At 35.9% G+C, this 22238-nt stretch overlaps 1 protein-coding gene across 2 annotated transcripts in view; it reads left to right on the top strand.

Annotated features, from left to right (window-relative positions):
* ehmt2 (euchromatic histone-lysine N-methyltransferase 2) overlaps positions 1–21425 on the top strand; it is a 30726-nt gene extending 9301 nt beyond the window's left edge. The window contains exons 9-28 of one of the 2 annotated variants that reach the window (XM_079880051.1): positions 411–537; positions 620–715; positions 2945–3078; positions 4522–4665; positions 6154–6458; positions 6620–6859; positions 7727–7809; positions 7896–8002; positions 8910–9032; positions 9138–9239; positions 9314–9418; positions 11018–11172; positions 12423–12590; positions 14857–15001; positions 16403–16480; positions 16560–16675; positions 17582–17668; positions 17757–17835; positions 18634–18809; positions 20897–21425. In XM_079880051.1, coding sequence (XP_079736177.1) covers positions 411–537; positions 620–715; positions 2945–3078; positions 4522–4665; positions 6154–6458; positions 6620–6859; positions 7727–7809; positions 7896–8002; positions 8910–9032; positions 9138–9239; positions 9314–9418; positions 11018–11172; positions 12423–12590; positions 14857–15001; positions 16403–16480; positions 16560–16675; positions 17582–17668; positions 17757–17835; positions 18634–18809; positions 20897–21077 — 2751 coding nt within the window. In that variant the 3' untranslated portion in view covers positions 21078–21425. Of the gene's footprint in view, positions 1–410; positions 538–619; positions 716–2944; positions 3079–4521; positions 4666–6153; positions 6459–6619; positions 6860–7726; positions 7810–7895; positions 8003–8909; positions 9033–9137; positions 9240–9313; positions 9419–11017; positions 11173–12422; positions 12591–14856; positions 15020–16402; positions 16481–16559; positions 16676–17581; positions 17669–17756; positions 17836–18633; positions 18810–20896 lie in introns of both variants that reach the window. The other variant, XM_079880050.1, reaches the window with a different exon arrangement.
* Positions 21426–22238: the final 813 nt, after the last annotated feature.

The following is a 22238-nucleotide window of genomic DNA, read 5'->3' as shown; positions in this document are numbered from 1 at the left end:
ACTCTAAATAAAAAAAGAAATTCTACATAATATTGACAAAACATTTTTATTTTATTTTTATGTATGTATGTAATTATAAAAGCTTCTTGCAAGTGAAGATATTAAGACACAAGTATTGTAATTTTACTACTGCGTGCTACATAAGATAATTAATAAACTTATTATGAAATATTTGTTATTTTATTTTACAGTGCAGTTATAAAACATTAATATATATGTATATATATACCATTGTTTACTTATAAACTGACATAAGAAGCAACAGTATCAACTGATGCTGATAAGATCAAAATGCCCAGGTGTCTGCTGGTTAATGAAGTGAACTAGAGTGAAGGTAATGTGTGTGTGTGTGTGTGTGTGTGTGTGTGTGTGTGTGTGTGTGTGTGTGTGTGTGTGTGTGTGTGTGTCAGAGCTCGGAATCCGATCAGCCCCTCGCCACTTATAAGAAACCCGAGAGAGACGAGACGCCCTGGAAGCGTCAAGGGAAGGGTAAAGGGAGAGAGAGACCCCCCGCCGGAGAGCCCGAGGCAGAGAAAGGTGAGACACACACATGATGACGACGACGACGACGACGGGGTGTGTGTGTGTGTGTGTGTGAGCAGCTGTGTGTGTTTGACAGGTGAATCTGCGTCTGCAGCGGCCGAATACACTGAGGTTCCTCTGGACTCACTGGACATCTCGGCCGCCCACAGCCTCTCTCTCTCTCCACACGCAGGTGTGTGTCCTCACACACTCACATCAATTACGGTTTCCAATAAAGACGTCTCTTCTGCTCACCAGGGCTGCGTTTGTTTGATCAAACATGCAGTAAAAATCCTGTTTTCTATGTGAATATTTGTTAAAATGTAATTTATTCATGTGAACAAACAGAATTTTCTGCATCATCACAGTAATAACTTACATTTTACTATATATTCACATAGAAAACAGCTGTTTTAAATTTCAATAATATTTCACTGTTTTTACTGTATTTTTGATCAAATAAATCAAGCCGTTGTGAGAAATTCAATTTATTTCAAAATTTCAAAATTCCAATTTTTTTTTTAGTTTATTTCTTTTACTGTTTATTTTTTATGCATCTTTTATTGTTTTTAAATCCTTTTTGTTATGTAAAGCACTTTGAGTTAGTATTGTGCATTACTCAAATCAAATGTGCTATAATATAGATAGCCTTGCATCAGAGGCGGCCTTACCTATGTTTCACCCGTTTCAATTGAAACGGGCCACGCCCTCCAAGGGGGCCCCCAACAGAACAGGAAAATCCCATTCATTTTCTTAGGATATTTATTTTCAGACATAATGTCTAAAGTGGTCTCCAACACGTCGCTCGCGAGAGTAGATCGTGGCCTGATTGGAGGTAGCTCGCCAAGGGCCGTTCACATATCGCGTCTTTTGCGCGCTCAAGTTCGTTATTTCAAATAATTGAAGCGACGCACTCATTTTTTCCAGGCGCAACGAGTCAATATGAAGGATGGGGGTGCATCCCAAACTACGGGTGTTTTTTTCTTCTCCGTAAATAAATCTTCTAGCAGAGCTACAGCAAGCGTTTATCGGTAGTGGAAATCCATTAGCTATTAAAACTTCTCTGTCGTTGTGGAGAGCGCATGGTAGCAACGACAGACGCCATTGGAAAATCGGACCGAATTTTACTATTAATAATAAAAGATAAGCTAATGTGCATTGTAAATGTCAGTATTTTGTCTTTTTTGAATCATTCTTTTTATAAAAAATGATTTAAAGGCTGAAATATGCGAGGTTTATCTTTTTATAAAAACTTTTTTGTCAAAACTTTATTTGAACTTGTACATGTTAGTAGATAACATGTTGCAAGACACTCCTTTCAAATTTGGCCATCATTTTTAATGTTACTATTTTAATGTTTATGCAAACAAAAAGTGCATATTGATGGTAAGTTTATTTGTTATTTGCTGGTTTTCGACATAAAACTTGGTGAATTGATTTTATTGTGTAGTATTAGTACTTTTTGAACAGGATTATGTGATAACCATGCTCATTTTGGTCACTATAATCATGAAATTATATTTTCATACCATTTCATCTCTAGTTATGATGCACTATAAAATCAACAATAATTATGTGTTTTTACAGTATAATATTTTTTTTATATGTCAATTAAGGGTGACATATATAGGCCTACAATAACTCGTTTAGGTCTAAAACAGTTAGCATAGTTGTTAATATGAGAGTTATGAGACATTATTTAAGAGATTTAATTATTGCATATATCTCGGCCACTTTCATTTTTAAAAAGTAGCTAAAAAAGGTTGGAGACCCCTAAACCATCCAAGTTAGATTGACCACGAGCTACGAGGCTGTGAAACGAAAGTTTCTGCTCCTATAAAAGCCACAAAGTATAAAAATCAACCTTGTTATTTGCGATCTTCTGGAGAAATACTACACTACCCATAATTCTAAGCAAAACACTGACGTCTCTGATTGGTCGAACTTGAGTCGCGCCGCGGTTACCATGGCGACGTTTACCGCCCCCGCGAACGGTGATCTGAAGTAAATAAATACCAGTAGTTTATGTGTTTATACTTTGCCTTTTTTCCGTAAGGTTAAAACGTTGTTTTTTTTGAGCAGGGAAATAGTTTGAATAGGAAATGAAACGTACATATGCCAGTGGTGCCTGTTCATGAAGCTGAAAGTGCGCGTAATAAAATAATGATGCAAACCAACAAGAATCCTTGCTTTTTCTGCTCATGTTTACATTTTATGTGGGCAGGGCCCCATATTAGTTATTGAAACGGGCCCCCAGATGCGTAAGGCCGCCCCTGCCTTGCATTACCTTGCCTTAATGGGCAAATAATTGAAAAATAAAGCTGGTGTGTAAAGTTGTCTGTGTCTGTGTGTGTGTGTGTGTGTGTGTGTGTGTGTGTGTGTGTGTGTGTGTGTGTGTGTGTGTGTTTGTGTGTGTGTGTAGACGGGAGTGACGCAGAAACGGAGCGTCTGGAGGAGCTTCCTCTGTGCAGTTGTAGGATGGAGGCGCCGCGAGTCGACGGATTCAGTTCTCGATCCAACAGGACCTGCATGGCCATCGAGAGCATCAACGGAGAGGTGAGCCGGGATTCTCCCCGAGGGTTTAAGGAAGTCGTCATCAATGAGTCGCATGTAATCCAGGAACCCTCAGGGGGACACACAACAATACACAATCAGACAAAAAGTCAAAGACTGTGAAAGTTAACAGCTTTAATAAGGATAAGAACCTCAATCCCATGAAGCATTGCAATGATTTAATAAAATATTTAAAGGGATTATTATTCATTATAATTAATCTTTATTTACAAATAGCAATCTGATATATCTTGACTAGTGCTGTCATATCGATTAATCACATTTAACATAAATATTTGTATATAAAAGCTGCTTTGAAATGTGTATTGTGAAAAGCGCTATACAAATAAATGTGAATTTAATATATATATATATACAGTGCAATGCATAAGTGAATACACCCATGCTAAAGTTGACTAAAAAGAGGAATAAAAAATCATATTTTGGAAATTGAACTTAATGCCTTAATTAAAAAAATTAGGAAAAATCCAACCTTTTAGGACACCAATTTTCTTTGTGAATGAATAATGTATCGTAAATAAATAAATGTTCTTCCTTAAAATACATGGTGCATAAGTGTGTACACCCCTATGTTAAATTCCCATAGAGGCAGGCAGATTTTTATTTTTAAGTTTTTTTTTTTTTTATTAATTTTTAGGATACTATGCATCCTGATAAAGTTCCCTTGGCCTTTGGAACTAAAATAGCCCCACATCATCACATAGCCTTCACCACACCTAGAGATTGGCATGGTTTTATTTCAGTTAGCCTAATAGCTGGTTTGATTTGCATTGAGAGATGATCTTATGGAAAGTACCCCATGCCAATCTCTAGGTATGGTGAAGGCTATGTGATGATGTGGGGCTATTTTAATTCCAAAGGCCAAGGGAACTTTATCAGGATGCATAGTATCCTAAAAATTTTTAAGGAAGAACATTTATTTATTTACGATACATTATTCATTCACAAAGAAAATTGGTGTCCTAAAAGGTTGGATTTTTCCTAATTTTTTAAATTAAGGCATTAAGTTCAATTTCCAAAATATGATTTTTTTATTCCTCTTTTTAGTCAACTTTAGCATGGGTGTATTAACTTATGCATTGCACTGTATATATATATATATATATATATATATATATATATATGGGTATATATATATATGTGTGTAAATAAAAAGTAATGCAGACTGGTGGCTTCAACAAAAGCACATTCCATCATTTTATAACCTCACCGCTTTCTTTAAGCGTTTGTAAGTTATCAATACAAATCACGTCCCCTATGGAGAAAATGAGCAGGTTTGTGTTAAAATGCAGCTTATATAGACAGTAAAAGCTGCTTATTGTGGAACAGATCATACATTTATTGACAGTGAGTTTGTGCTGCGTAACTGAAGCTGGCGTCCCCCGTCCCTGTGGTGTGGACCGTCCCGTTCTCTGTGTGTTTCAGCTGGTGGGCTGTACCAATGTGATCGTGAAGGGGGAGACGATGCGTCCCTCCAGCCGCGTGTCTCTGGTGGTGTTGTGTGAGACGCACCGTTCACACATGGTCAAACATCACTGCTGTCCGGGCTGCGGATACTTCTGCCTCTCCGTGAGTGTCTCGCGCCACAGGGAAATCACCATTTACTCATCTTCATGTTGAATGCAGTTATATAATGTTTTACAGAATAAATACAGGCATACAGAACAACTAGTAAATACTGTATGACAATAATGACAGAATTATATCTATGTATGCATGTATTTCTAGATTTATTTATTTGTTCTTTTCATTTATTTATTCATTTATTTAATAATATATATTTTTTAAATATCAATTATCCATTTAAATTGTTTTCTAAGTGCTTAAGATCAGGGATTCCCATTGTTTTTGTCAGCCAATCCCCTTTAACCTAAAATATTTAATTGAAGAAGGAGATTTTATATTATTATTTTAATAATTTGACAACACATTTGCATGTTAATGGTTCTCTGATGTCGGTTAATGGTCACATGACATGAAGGTAAATAAATTAAATATTTAAAAGAAAATAGTAGGTGATGTCGGTTAATGGTCACATGACATGAAGGTAAATAAATTAAATATTTAAAAGAAAATAGTAGGTGTTTTATGTTTTAATTATGCATTATTTAAATTTTATGATTTAATTGATTATTAGCTTTTTAGGGAAAAAGTGTGACCTAAAGCTCAAATAAAAAAGATTTATGTATTTATTTATTTATTAATTTATTTATTTATAGATATAACCATTTATTTATTTATACATTTATATATTTGTAATTTTTTAATATATTTGTTTTCATTTTTATATATTTGTTCATTTCTTTCTTCAAGCGTTTTATTTTGATTGGTTTTATTTTATAATTATGTATTTATTTAAATTTGACGTTTGATGATTTAATTAAGCTTTTCATCAACTCACAGACCCCAGTTTTAAGGAAAAAGTCTCAAAGCTCCTCCTCCTCACACTCTTTTCCCGGCACAGGGAACGTTTATTTATGGTAAATTATCCCTTTAAACTGTTTTCTAAATGCTTTAGTTCAGGGATTCACAAAAAGTGTTTGTCAGCCAAACCCCTTTAACCTAAAATATTTAAGTTATTAAATATTAAATAAAGATTTTAAGTTTACAACATATTTGCATGTTCACGGTTCTCTAATGCTGGTTAATGGTCACATGACATACAGGTCACCTAAACAAATAATTTTAATAAGGGTTTTATTTTATAATTATGTATTTATTTAAATTTGACGTTTTATGATTTAATTAAGCCTTTCATCAACTTACAACCCCCATTTTTAAAGCAGTCATCGGATGCAAAATTATTGCTCATGCTCCGCCCACCATATTAGCATATTTCCTGTATTCCCAAGCACTTTATGTGTCTTGTGTTGCATTTAAAGACACATGCAAAAAGTCTCAAAGCTCCTCCTCAGTCCGTGAACTTAGCATGTTTCCTCAATATCTGAAAACATATTATGGTATTTTCATGCTTTAGTAGAGTGAGAAAGTTACAGACAGCAGCTTTACGGGAAAAGTCTCAAAGCTCCTCCTCCTCACACTCTGTTCTCGGCACAGGGAACGTTTCTGGAATGTTGTCCCGACGTCCGCATCGCTCACCGGTTCCACCGAGGCTGTGTGTCGGTGCTGGGAAGTGGGCGGAGCCGAGGAGGAGTGGGCGTCGGCCTGTTGTTCTGTCCTCACTGTGGAGAAGATGCTTCAGAGGCGCGCGAGGTCACCATTCCTCCTGCAGCGCCCTCTACAGGCTCTAGTGTGGTCACTGCAAGCGCGTCGTCCACCACCACCACACCCTCCCTGCTCCCGTCAGCTCTCGAGGCCACGGCACGCGCGCTCAACGACAAGAAGAGCGGAGAGCCCATCAAGTGAGTATATGCATCGTCAAAGAGTTTATGCATATTAATGTGTAATCATATGATCTCCTTATTTTCCTCTGCATTCTCCCACTTTTTTGTTTTGCAAATAATATGATTGCACATGAACAAATATTGGATTGAAATCTGTCTTTGGTGTCTGTTTTACTCAGTGCACGGATGCGCTGTCGTGGAGATGTAAGAAATGGGGCGGAGCTTCAACCTCAGCCGACCAATGAGACTCCAGGAGGGGGCGGGGAGGAGGATGTGGTTGCCCTCGGCGACGGTGGTGTTGACAGTGTGGGACCTTCGCTTGTCTTACCCAATGGGAAGCCAGTTTGTCCCAGCGCACTTCCGCCTGGAGACAAGAGGGCGGCGCTACAGAGAGCTATTCTCACACAGGACACAGAGAGGTGACCACATTCATACATTACATGTATATTATATTATATTTAAAATAGTTATTAAATATATATAAATATATATATTTCACAATGAATATGTATTTTATTTATTTACATTTCATTATAATGTTTATATAATTATATCAGTCTAAGCATATTAAAAAAATCAAATACATAATTGTACACAATTTTTAATTTAAATATTTTTTTTAAATAAATAAAATCCAATTAAAATGCTTAGTAATAATTAATTAAATAATAAAATGCTAAATTAAAATATCATTTTGAAATAAAAGAAATCAAAATAAAATACTTAATCATAACGATTAAATCATAAAAATGCTAAATCTGCTTTGTACTGAAAAATCTTTAAATTAAAAAACATAATTTTAATATAAAAACAATAAAAAGAAAATACTTGGAAATAATTAATTAAATCATAAAAATGCAAAATTAAAATGTATAATAAAAAAAAAAATGCATTGTAATAATTAAATAATAAAAATGCAATAATTAAATATATAATTTTAAAATAAAAACAATTGAAATAAAATACTTAATAATAAATTAAAACGTACCATTTTAATATAAAAACAATCAAAATAAAATACTTCGTAATAATTATTTAAAAATGCAAAATTACAATACATCATTTTGAAATAAAATGCTTATTAATAATTAATTAAATAATACAAATAAACAATTAAAATACATAATTTTAGAATAAAATAAATGAAAAATAAAACATTTTGTAATTAATTAAATGATAATGATATGCTAAATTAAAATATACTGTGCAGAATGGATGCCACTCTTAACATACTCGGGCTAAATGTCATTGTCATGTGATCTGTTTGGCTCTTTCTGGTTGGTCAGGAGGAAGAAGCTGCGGTTTCATCCCCGTCAGCTCTATCCCGCAGCCAAACAGGGCGAAGCTCAGCGAGTTCTGCTCATGCTCAGTACGTACCTGTGAACCCGTGTCTCTCACACACACCTGTTCAGCTTTGCTGCATCAGCGCTGATGTTCTCTCTGTGTCTCTGTCAGTGGAGGGCATCGACCCGTCGTATCAGTCGGACTCTCAGAACCGGCGCTGTGCTCTTCATGCTGCGGCTCAGAGAGGACTTCTGGAGGTCTGTTACCTGCTCGTACAGGTGAGATCTGCACTCGCTTCAGTGACTCCTGAACATCCACTGCTCATGGACGTTATAGTCATCAGATGGGGATGATTTGGTAAATCAGGGTTTAATAACATTTATAAAAAGCTAATCATTACTTAAAGGTGCAGTGTGTAATATTTAGGAGGATCTGTTGACAGAAATTGTTGTCAGTGGTGTATAAAGACCTTACATAATGAACCGTTATGTTTTTATTGCCTTAGAATGAGCATTTCTCTCTACACACACCGCGGGTCCGCTTACATCGACATGTTTCTACAGTGGCCCTGAGCGGATACACGCGTTTCATCACTATGTTGTTCTTCATGCAAAGAAGCGAATAAAACACTGACACAATGATGAACAAGTAACAATAATATTCGCAATAACATATTGTTTAACAGCATAATTAAGCACACATAATTTCTTACTTTATCTTTGTAAAGAAACCTCATTGCTGAACTGGCTACTCTCTGCTGTCTCAGACGACATCACTTCCTGTCGGCCACCGTAACTTCTGTTGGTTGCAATTTGCAGCCGCTAAATATTACACACTGCACCTTTAAATACGAGCAATCAAAATAAAACCTTTACCAAAAATTAAATCATAAAATTGCCAAATTAAAATCCATAATTTTAAAATAAAAGCAATAAAAATAAAATAAGTAAATCATGAAAATAGAAAATTGTATATTTTTTAAATAACAATACAAGGCTTTCTAAACATTAAACCATACAATGTAAACTTAAAATACATTTGATTAGACGACATCAGAGAACCATGAACATGTAAGTGTGTTGTTAAATAATTGAAATATTAAGACTTGTTGTATTGTTGGACTTGTCTCGGTTTGTATCTGAGGGAATTTTTCATTAAAACTCCTGCTTTTGTGATGGACTTTAGGCAGGCGCGAAGGTGGACGCCCAAGACAAGACACTGCGGACCCCTCTGTTAGAGGCCATAGTGAACAATCATGTGGAGGTGGTGAAATACCTGATCCAGAGCGGAGCCTGTGTCTATCATGCAGTGAGAAACACACACACACACACACACACACACACACACACACACACACACACACACACACACACACAGGTGAATCAGAGGTGTTGATGTGTGTTTGGTGTCCAGGAAGAGGACGGCTCCACAGGCCTCCATCACGCTGCTAAGCTGGGGAACCTGGAGGTGGTGCTGCTGTTACTGAGCACAGGACAGGTGGATCTGAACGCACAGGTGTGTTTCTGAGCGCTTTAGCCCGTCTCGTGCTGCAGGTGAGGTGTGTGTGACATCAGCTGTGTGTGTTTCAGGACAGCGGCGGCTGGACGCCCGTCATCTGGGCCGCAGAACATCGACACATAGACGTGATCCGAGCTCTGCTCAACAGAGGAGCCGACGTCACACTCCGGGACAAGGCCAGTCTCTGACACACACACACACACACACACACACACACACACACACACACACACACACAAATATTTGTCAAATACAGATGGCTAATAAACAAAAGTGACAAACACATATCACTAAATTACTGACACTTAAAAAATAATTGAAATAAACAAGTTGAAGTAATAAAATTAATAAAAGTACAACTGAATCAAAATTTTTAAAGGTTGCCTTGGCAACTAATTAACAAATACTTGTAAGTTGAGGAGCTAAAATTGCTAGAATTACTAAAACTGAAATAAATATAAACAAAAGCTAATTAGGAAAATATAAACTAAATTAGAAAGAAAAAAAATGAAAAAGATGCCAAAAGCATCTAGTATAGTATATAGATTTATATATAATAGATTTGATTTTAAAATGATATATTCTAATTTTGCAATTTTGTGATAAAGGATGATTTTAATTTTAGTTAAAGGTTTAGTAATTTTGTTGTGTTTTGTCTTTTTTGTTAGATTTCTTTTAATTATTTGCAAATTTTTCTCACATTTTTCTGTAATTCATCACGATTAATGGTGTTTGACTTATGAATTTACACATGGTTTGTCTTATTGGTTTAGCATATTAAAAACACCACATAGACATATAAACAACATTAAAAGCTTGATTTTCACCACAGGGCGACTTTAAGACTTCAGACGTTTTGTCATAATCAGTGTTGAGGAAAGTTACTTTAAAAGTAATGCATTACAATATTGTGTTACTCCCAAAAAAAGTAACTAATTGCGTTACTTAGCTACATTTTATGAGAAGTAATGTGTTACATTACTTTTGCGTTACTTTTTCTCACCTGTGCTGGGCTTGCTTGTTTGTTTTTTAATAACATTGAAAAAAGTTATATTTTTGGCAAATATTAAGGCCCTTTCACTCTGAAAGTGAAATGAATAAGCCTCAGGCTGAAGGAAATGCATATTTACTCCTGTACAGTAGAGGGCGCCGCTCAAACAAACCGTTCTGCTGTTCTGAATTAAAGAACAATACAGGAGAAGAAAGTTCAACACTCTTATTTCTAAATCTCATCTAAAGTTATTTTTGCTTATTAATATGGTTGAATTAGATCATTGAAGGTCAGCAGCAAAGACATTGGTTAATAAAGTGAGATTAAATACATAAAGTATATTTGTGTAATTTAATATAGTTAATTATAAAAGTTTTGTGTAAAATTCTGAGATCGCGTTTTACTGTTTTTATTCATTTTGAGGAATACTGAATGTTTTCGTGCCAGTGAGATGAGTAAATGCATGTTCACATTTAGTCTAGAACTAAAATAACCATCATGTTTACACACACACACACACACACACACACACACACACACACACACACACACCTCCTCACTTTATTTCTCTCAACATGGGGACAGGAGAGCTGTCAGTCAATACATGTGAAACAGTAACTAGCGTTACTTATTTGAAAAAGTAACTTAGATATTTTGTTATGATTAAAAGTAATGCGTTACTTTATTAGTTACTTTTAAAAGTAATCTGATTACGTAACTCAAGTAACTTGTAATGAGCTCCCCGACACTGGTCATGATGTGGTGTGTATGTCCCTCTGTACAGGAGATGAACGTGTGTCTGCACTGGGCCTCGTTCGCCGGCAGCGCTGAGATCGCAGAGCTGGTTCTGAACGCCGGCTGCCCTCTGTCGTGTGTGAACATTCACGGAGACACGCCGCTACACATCGCCGCGCGCGAGAGCTTCACTGACTGCGTCACGTACGTCACACACCAAGTCCCAGCTTAGGACCCCAGCATTATGCCTGATCTAAAGCTGTTTATTTATATAGTTAAAGTGCATTTTTAGGTATGTTTTGCGACATTGTTAATTGTTATTAAGCAATAAGGCATAATATATATTTTTTTTAATTACAAGCATATGTCATAATTAATTCTTAAACAGAAGTATGTTTGTATCATATTTTTTTATGATCATGATTGGAGAACGAAATTGTAAAATGCACTGCTCATGAACTTGTGATTTAAATCTCAGTCTAAAGATATTAAATCATGCAGATGCTGTTGGAAACTGGCCTTTAGATTGACAAAATATCAATAGCAGAAATATCGTAGATGGTTAAAAAAAAAGTTTTCTAATCTTTTCGGACAGCTGTATGCTATGCTACTAGCTAAGCTGACTAAAAAAACACTAAGAACGAGAAATGTTTAATTTCACAATCTATAGCTTCGGTTATATACTACTAGTATATGAAACATGTACGGTCACGTACTTCAAATAACTTGTATTATAAAGTGATTTAGTCTGATTTGTAACCAGGCACTAAAGCAATTACCCATAAAACGTCCTTTGAACCACTCGGATTGCTTGGGTCCTCAGCTGAGGCAAGAAATCCGATATTACATAAGTCGTTTTTTTAGTTAGCTTAGCTAGTAGCGTAGCATACAGCAATCCTAAATGATTAGACAAAGTTTTTTTCACCATATACAATATTTTTCAATAACAAATATGATACATACGAAGCCCCCGAAGGGACCTTTGCAAAAAAAAATATATATATACAGACTTTCACGTACTCACGAAAAGCGTATTGTGTGCGCACGAGAAAGTTGAGAGAGTTTTCTTGTGCGCATGCGAAAGTCTGTATATTAATATTTTTTGCAAAGGTCCCTTCAGGGGCTCCGTAGATACAAGCATAATTCTGTTTAAGAATTAATTATGACATGACATGCTTGTAATTAAAAAAACATATGTATATAATGCCTGATTGCTTGATAACAATTAACAATGTCATAAAACATTCCTAAAATTTCTTTCACTTAGACTATATAAATAATCAGGAAAAAATAAAAGATTATTACATTAAAGTTTGATTGATTACATCAAGAATCTTGAGAACAGTTTTAGATCAGGCATAATACTGGGGTCCTAAGCTGGCACTTCTCCACACCGGACGCCTGTTTCTGGCGTCACACACTCCTCTAACACACACTCTGTGTCTGTGTTTCAGGCTGTTTCTCTCTCGCGGCGCTGACATCGACGTCGTGAACAAGGAGGGCGACACGCCGCTCTCGCTGGCGCGCAGTGACACGGCCGTCTGGGTGGCGCTGCAGATCAACCGCAAGCTGCGCCGCGGGATCGCCAACCGCGTCGTTCGCACCGAGAGGATCATATGCAGGTCAGTGTGTGTCTACAATACTGAGAGCCATATGTGAAATACATGTGTGATTTTCTTTTTTTTTTTTTTTTTGTGCATTTGTTATTTATATACCTGTGTAGTATTTATTGTTATTTTGAAGTAGCTTTTATTTTTATTATTTTCAGCTTTCATTTTTAGTTTTAGTAAAGTTGTTATGTGCTTTTGTCATTTTTATTATAAATAGTTACAGTTAATTATATAATTAATACTTTTAAGTAGTTTAAATATTTCTATTTAATTTATTTATGTTTTAGTTACAGTGCCCTCCACAATTATTGAACCCCCTGGTAAATATGATCAAAATTGGCTGTAAAAAATAAATCTGCATCGATTATCCTTGTGATCTTTCATTCAAAAAATGTGCAAAATTCTAACCTTTCATTGAAGTAAAAGAATTGAAAGTGGGGGGAAAATCACATTATGAAATAAATGTTTTTCTCCAAAACACGTTGGCCACAATTATTGAAACCCTTTCATTAAATACTTTTTGCAATCTCCTTTTGCCAAGATAACAGCTCTGAGTCTTCTCCTATAATGCCTGATGAGTTTGGAGAATAACTGACAAGAGATCAGAGACCATTCCTCCATACAGAATCTCTCCAGATCCTTCAGATTCCCAGATCCATGTTGGTGCTTCTCCTCTTCAGTTCAGCCCACTCATCAGGTCAGGGGACTGAGACGGTCATGGCAGAAGCTTCATTTTGTGCTCCACAACAAATTTTTGTTTTGATTTTGATGTTTGTTTTGGATCGTTGTCCTGATGGAAGATCCAACCACGGCCCATTATAAGATTTCTAGCAGAAGGCGTCAGGTTTTGATTTTTTATCTGTTGATATTTGATAGAATCCACAATGCCATGTATCTGAACAAGAAGTCCAGGACCTCCAGCAGAAAAATATGCCCACAACATTAAAGATCCAATGGTATATTAAATTGTACACATGGGGTACTTTTTATCCTTGTGTTCACCAAACCCATCTAGTGTGTTTGCTGCCAAAAAGCTCTGTTTTAGTCTCATCTGACCACAGAACCCTGTGTTGTTTGAAGTTCCAGTCATGTCTGACAATTAAATTTGCTGGAATTTGTTTTTGGATGAGCGAGGAGGTTTTTTTTTAAACCCTCCCAAACAACATGTGGGGATGTAGGGGTTGTTTGATAATTTTTTTTTTAGGCTTTCTGACCCTAAGACTCAACTAATCCCTGCAATTCTCCATCTGTGATCCTTGGAGAGTCTTTGGCCACTCAAACTTTCCTCCTCACCGTGCATTAAGACAATATAGACACACGTCCTTTTCCTGGCAGATTCATAACATCTTTAGTTGGTTATAACTTCTTAATTATTGCCCTGATGGTCAAAATGGGGATTTTCAATTCTTTAGATATTGTCTTACAGCCACTTTCTAGTTTGTGATGCTCAACAATCTTTTGCTACGCATCAGAACTATATTCTTTGGTTTTACTCATTGTGATGGATGATTAAGGGGATTTGGCCTTTGTGTTTCCTCATATTTAAACTCCTGTGAAACACGAAGTCATAGCTGGACAGTTTCATGTTCCTAGTCACCCTGGTGTACTAAAAAAGGTAAATATTAATGGGAATATACTTCAGAGATATTTTACTCGTAAAAAATTCTAGGGGTTTCAATAATTGTGGCCAACATGTTTTGGAGAAAAACATTTATTTCATAATGTGATTTCCCCCCACTTTCAATTCTTTTACTTCAATGAAAGGTTAGAATTTTGCACATTTTTTGAATGAAAGATCACAAGGATAATCGATGCAGATTTATTTTTTACAGCCAATTTTGATCATATTTACCAGGGGGTTCAATAATTGTGGAGGGCACTGTACTTTAGTACTTCACATTATTTATTTCAGTTAGTTGCCAAGGAAACATTTCTAATTTTGGCATCATTTATATACCATTATAGTATATATTTTTTACCGTTATGAATTATGAATTACTTTTATTTATTTTTATTAATTTTGATATTTGTTTTTATTAGTTTATAAATGGTTATAAAAAAAATTATTTTAGTTGCCAAGGCAAAATTTATTTTAATAAATTTAATTTATTAAAATTTCATTTGTTTTTCATCTAATATTATTGTTATTATTTTATTTCATTAATGATATTTAGTTTTAATTATTGAAAGCTATTTTCTATATTCATAGTGCACACTAACATCACGTTTTTGTGTGTGTGTGTGTGTGTGTGTGTGTGTGTGTGTGTCTGTTGTGTAGTGATGTGGCTCAGGGTTATGAGAACGTTCCTATCCCGTGTGTGAACGGTGTGGACGACGAAGGCTGTCCGTCTGACTACAAATACATCGCAGAAAACTGTGAAACATCCACCATGAACATCGACCGCAACATCACACACCTGCAGGTGCCACTCAGCACTACAGTAAATACACAACACACACAGACACACACACACACACACACACACACAGACACACTCACTCACTCACTCACTCACACACACACACACACACACACACACACACACACACACACAGACACACTCACTCACTCACTCACTCACACACACACACACACACACACACACACACACACACACACACACACACACACACACACACACACACACACACACACACACACACACACACACACACACACACACACACACACACACACACACACAACAAAGAGACACACCAAAGAATAAAAGAAAGAATGATTTGATTTATTGATATGTACCTATATAACACTTCTCACATAGGACTAAATATTTACCAACATAAAATACCATTATTATTTTTATTTTTTAAAGAAAATAAATGAATACTTTGACTCATCAAGCTTGCATTAAATTGATCAAAAGTTACAGTAAAGACATTTATAATGTTATAAAATATTATATTTCAAATAAATGCTGATCTTTTGAACTTTCTATTCATCAAAGAATCCTGAAAAATAAAATATATCACAGTTTCCACAGAAATGTCAAGCAGCACAACTGATTTCAACACTGATAATAATCATAAATGTTTATTGATCATCAAATCATCATATTAGAGTGATTTCTGAAGGATCATGTGACACTGAAGACTGGAGTAATGATGCTGAAAATTCAGCTTTAATCACAGGCATAAATTACACTTTAATATATATTAACATATCACATATATATATTTACTATATATTCACAAAAAACAGATATTTTAGATTATAATAATATTTCACATTTTGTTGTATTTTTGATCAAATAAATGCAGCTTCGATGAGCAGAAGAGACTTCTTTCAGAAACATTAAAATTCTTCCTGACCCCAAACAACAAAAATGAACAATAATCACCATTTTAAATTATGTAAAATAATTTTCCCACACACTCTTTTCTATGACCAGTTTTGATTTGATGATGCAAATGAATCATTGAATCGTTGTTATGAACTGATTTATTGTTATGTCTGTTCAAAGAATTTGCTTTCCTCTCAAATGTAATTATAATTCAGACTGTTTCTCAAATCATTTCAGACCTTTTTAACGACTGAACCAGCCAAAAATAATAATTTGTTCTCAAAAAGTTACCATCATATTAATTAATAAAAGAACGTGAAAACCTTTAGTGACCAAATAAAAAGCTTGATCAATTTTTAAGTGTTACTTATATCACCAACGAAGGCATTGACAATATTGAGTATCACTCAGCTCTAATTGTCCTGTGTGTTGACAGCTGGTTTTCTAGATGTGTGTGTGTGTGTGTGTGTGTGTGTGTGTGTGTGTGTGTGTGTGTGTGTGTGTGTGTGTGTGTGTGTTCAGCACTGCAGCTGCACAGATGATTGTTCCTCCAGTAACTGTCTCTGTGGGCAGCTCAGCATCCGCTGCTGGTACGACAAGGTAAAACATCATCCCGTCTCCACGAGAAGCTCTAAAGCTCAGATCTGATCCTGTATAACATCACACATGTGTCCTGTAGGATCAGCGCCTTCTCCAGGAGTTTAATAAAATCGAGCCGCCTCTGATCTTCGAGTGTAACATGGCCTGTTCCTGCCACAAAACCTGCAAGAACCGAGTGGTTCAAGCTGGCATCAAGTAAGTTATTTTCAGAATAGATTTGCTGTACTGAAATGTTTCGCATGTCAGATGAACCTCAGGAAGACGCTTTTGCATAAGCTGGTCGTGAGAAACACCTGCGGGTCCAGTCTGATCAAGTTTAAGGCCATAAAAAGTCTTAAACGCTTTAAGATTATCATTTCAAGAGGTCTTGAAACCGAAAACCAGGAATCGAGATATGGCTTAATGAGATTAAACCCTAATCAATGTTTTAATTAAGTTTGAGAGTTGCATGTCCAGAACAGATCGCAATCAATGAATACTGCGCATTTATGGTGAATGATTGTCATAATTCATCAACAGTGGATCATAAACAGTGTTTGAGTCAAACGTGCAAACTCGTGGCATTTCTAATACGCAGTTGCATTGTTTACAGGTGTTAACCACTGTATTTCTGCTCTTCTATAAGCACCACCTACTGGCACAAATTGAAATTGCATTTTCATTCAGCCGGTGGATTGAAAATAAACTAATGTGCATTTGAAAAATCTAAACAATTAGGATAAAAATTAGTAGTAATATATATATATATATATATATATATATATATTATATAAATATAGTTCAGCACTCCCAATAAGGTCACATCACGTTTATTTACAAAACACATAATTAAACATGAAAAACAGTGTCAGTGTCTCTTTCAACTACTATCACAACTTGATTTACACACGAAAGAAGGCGGAGCCTCAGGGGCCACGCCCACCAATGGTAGTGTGAAGGCATTTTTCAGCCAGAGCGAACTTTTTCCCGGAAAGCTCACTTTGGCAAACTGTTTCAAACTCACAAAACGAACCGCTTTGGCCTGATTTTGTTGTAAATGGCGGCTGGTCAGTTCGTTCTTCAATCTCCCTTTAAAAGCCCTGGTCTGTTTGTGTGTTTCAGGGTGCGTTTGCAGCTCTACCGCACGGAGAAGATGGGATGGGGCGTCAGAGCGCTTCAAGATATTCCTCAAGGAAGTTTCATCTGCGAGTGAGTGGATTCGTGCAATGCCTTCAAAGTGTCTTTTTAAGAGCGTAAACCTGGTTTATGTGGCTGTAATATTGCTGTGTTTCTGCAGGTATGTTGGCGAGCTGATCTCTGACGCAGAAGCAGACGTGCGGGAGGATGATTCGTACCTGTTTGATCTGGACAACAAGGTTTCGTGACACTGATTTCAGTCCATTCTGAAGGCCTGTTTACTAGAGGAGGGACACGGTGCAAATTCACTGACACAAATTTGCATTGAAACTCCCAAGCTTCTGTATACCGTCCCAAAATATAACTATATCATCACACCGCTCTCTATATGAAGTTGAATGCGTCTACTCATGTTACCCTATTTAAAATCGGACTATTTAGGGTTTTTTGTTTGTTTTATTTTAGTTTTCATTTCCAATTAGTAATTTTAGTGCTTTATTTAATTTTTTAGGTGTGCACGATATATCAGCAACCATATCGGTATCGTAAGATATATTTTTCATTTTAATAATATCGTTATCTGTCCGATAAGAAAATTTAGCCGATATATTAAAGCTGATAAATAATGTATTATTTCCTTCAGCTGAGACACTTCAGACGCGCACTGTTCGCCACTATGCTTTTGAACTGCTTGAAATAGGTTTTATTTATTTTTTAGTAAGGAAAGTTGGCCATGGGAGTGTAAAATTAATTAAATTAGCTCAAACTAGACTACTGCACTGATTTATGTTGAAGTGTTTGGGACATGTCTTTTCATAATTAGACTTTTGTTTGTGTAATCAGGCTCTCAAAAATTATATAAAATTTGGATTTAGATTTATCGGCCAAAATATCGGTTATCGGCTTTCAAATATTAAGAATTATCGGTTATCAATATGGGCCGAATTTTTCATATCGATGCATCCCTATTTATTTTAGCTTCATTTAAAAGATGTCTGTAATAGCTTAGTTAACTGTAATACCTCTGTCTTTCGCAGGACGGTGAAGTGTACTGTATTGATGCCCGATACTACGGTAACATCAGCCGCTTTATAAACCACCTGTGCGACCCCAACATCATCCCTGTCCGCGTGTTCATGCTTCACCAGGACCTGCGCTTCCCCCGCATCGCCTTCTTCAGCTCCAGGGACATCTTCACAGGACAGGAACTGGGGTGAGTGTGTGTGTGTGTGGGCTCAATATGTGCTTTCTGACTTTGGGGCTTTTGGCGTCTTGATCCCAAGGAGTTTTTGGCCGTGTTTGCATCGTGTTCCTGTTGATATTCTGCTAACTCTTTACAATAAGGTTCATTAGTTAACATTAGTTATTTGTATGAACTAAACATGAGCAATACATTTGTTACAGTATTTATTAATCTTTGTTAATGTTAGTTAATAAAAATCCAGCTGTTCATTGTTTGTTCATGTTAGTTCACAGTGCATTAACTAATGTTAACTAATACAAGCTTTGATTTTAATAACGTATTAGTAAATGTTGAAATTAATATTAAATAAGATTAATAAATGGTGAAGAAGTATTGTTCATTCTTAGCTCATGGTAAAGGATTAGTTCACTTTCAAATAAAAATTTTCCTGGTAATTTACTCTTCCCCCATGTCATCCAAGATATCCATGTCTTTCTTTCTTCAGTCGAAAAGAAATGTAGGTTTTTGAGGAAAACATTCCAGGATTTTTCTCCATATAATGGACTTCAATGGCAACCAACAGTTTGAAGGTTCAAATGTGAGTTTCAGTGCAGCTTCAAAATCTCTACACGATCCCAGTTGAGAAATAAGGGTCGTATCTAGCGAAACCATCGGTCATTTTATAAAAAACAAAACAATTATATACTTTTTAACCACAAATGCCTGTCGTGTACCATCTCTGAGATGTGTCACGCATTACGTCATCGCGTTGGAAAGGTCACGCGTCACGTCATCTGTCGCTTCAAAAGTTATTTGTCTGTGTACTCCGGTTCAGAAAGGTAGGGAAGGGCGAAAAACTCCCTCTCATTTTCTCCTTCAACTTCAAAATCGTCCGACATCTTTGTTTTAATTTATTATTATTATTAATTTTTTTGACACTTGTATATACAGTGCTATGCATAAGTTTAGACACCCATGCTAAAGTTGACTAAAAAGAGGAATAAAAAAATCATCTTTTGGAAATTGAACTTAATGCCTTAATTTAAAAAATGAAGAAAAATCCAACCTTTAAGGACACCAATTTTCTTTGTGAATGAATAATGTATCGTAAATAAATAAATGTTCTTCCTTAAAATACAGGGTGCATAAGTTTGGACACCCCTATGTTAAATTCCCATAGAGGCAGGCAGATTTTTATTTTTAAAGGCCAGTTACTTCATGGATCCAGGATACTATGCATCCTGATAAAGTTCCCTTGGCCTTTGGAATTAAAATAGCCCCACATCATCACATAGCCTTCACCATACCTAGAGATTGGCATGGAGTACTTTCCATAAGATCATCTCTCAATGCAAATCAAACTAGCTTTTAGGCTAACTGAAATAAAACCATGCCAATCTCCAGGTATGGTGAAGGCTATGTGATGATGTGGGACTATTTTAATTCCAAAGGCCAAGGGAACTTTATCAGGATGCATAGTATCCTAAAAATTAATAAAAAAAAAATACTTAAAAATAAAAATCTGCCTGCCTCTATGGGAATTTAACATAGGGGTGTCCAAACTTATGCACCCTGTATTTTAAGGAAGAACATTTATTTATTTACGATACATTATTCATTCACAAAGAAAATTGGTGTCCTTAAAGGTTGGATTTTTCCTATTTTTTTTAAATTAAGGCATTAAGTTCAATTTCCAAAAGATGATTTTTTATTCCTCTTTTTAGTCAACTTTAGTATGGGTGTCTAAACTTATGCATAGCACTGTATATATAATAAAATGACCGATGGTTTCGCTATATAAGACTCTTATTCCTCGGCTGGGATCGTGTCGAGACTTTGAAGCTGCACTGAAACTCACATTTGAACCTTCGAACCGTTGTTTGCCATTGAAGCCCATTATATGGAGAAAAATCCTGGAATGTTTTCCTCAAAAAACTAAATTTCTTTTCGACTGAAGAAAGAAAGACATGGACATCTTGGATGACATGGGGAGAGTAAATTATCAGGAATTTTTTTTTTGCAAGTGAACTAATCCTTTAACTAAGGTAGTTAACTAATGAGCCTTATTGTGAAGTGTTACCGGTGTGTGTTCTGAGCGCGTCTGCTCTCTCTAACAGGTTTGATTACGGCGATCGTTTCTGGGACATCAAGAGCAAGTATTTCACCTGTCAGTGCGGCTCCGAGAAATGCAAACATTCGGCAGAGGCCATCGCGCTGGAGCAGAGCCGACTGTCCCGTCTGGAGATCTGTGCAGATCCGGGCGCTGAAGCCGGTCTCCCGGGGTTAGGACACTCGTAATGACAGATGAACAGCTCTCAAACAGAGACGTGTGCTTATCACACTAACACTTGTGTTTGCATCTTCAAATGATTCATTTCTTCCATCTGACGGGGTCAGAGGAAACAATAAAATTCATAACAATAAAAGTTCAGCACACGCAAATGCCAAATGACAACACAAAATGCCACCAGGAAGAAGCATTCAAATACACAGCTGTAATTCCTGCTCGGATCAGGAGGGGAAATGTCACGAAAAAACGTTGATTTTATGCCGGCTGTCATCTGATCACTAATACTCTGTTTTTCATTAAATACCATGAGCTTTTTTTGTATGTGTAATTGTTTTAATAAATACTGTTTGATACAGAAATGTCTTTTCCTTTTTGTTGCTCTCGTCACAATAAGATTCCTCCAGCAATCACACAATTCAACAATTAACCTTGGCAATCAAATGCAATAGTTCAGTTTTTACAGCTGGACTTTTACTACTGTAAAATCATAAATCATCATTTGAAGTGGGACCATCCCGGCTAACAAACATGTTCTAAGAACGTTTTGTTAACGTTCCAATTACGTCATGAAAACGTTCTTTCTGAATGCTATAAATGTTTTTTTTTTTAAATTGGTTAGGCCAGTAACAAAGTAAAGAAGAAAAGAAACCAGTCCCAGAATCAACAATGAAAATTACTCTTCTTTTGAAGTTATAAAGAATGGCATCAATCACAAAAGTAGCAATAAGTATAACAGAACTAATAATAGAAATATGGGGAAATAGCTTCAGGAGAGGGCATGGCCAAAATAATAATCAAAACAATTAACTAACCGAGAAACCTCTTTATATTACCGAAAACAAGACTAATAAATCACTAAACTCTTCCCTCTCTCCCTGTCTAACAATTAACAGGAGAAAATCAGGATTAAAAACAAAACTGCATCCTCACCCTACACTGCCCAAGCCATAAAGAAATAAAGATACTGAGCAAACAAACTACTTACAGCAGAAGTGGAACATACAAGGAAAGCAAATCAAGATCAACAAGTTTATCTCTCTTTCTGTTAAGAAACATCACACACTCCTGAGTGGCCTTTGCTATTCAGAGGTCCGTTTAAAAGAAACAGAGGAAGATGGAAAAATGAAGATTAAATGCTTTTTATGTTTTGGGCGTGATTGTAACAGTTG

This window comes from Squalius cephalus (genome assembly GCF_949319135.1).
Source record: "Squalius cephalus genome assembly, chromosome: 8".
NCBI lineage: Eukaryota > Metazoa > Chordata > Actinopteri > Cypriniformes > Leuciscidae > Squalius > Squalius cephalus.
The sequence above is the reverse complement of the archived record's forward strand: the minus strand, read 5'-3'. Positions and strand labels throughout refer to the sequence as shown.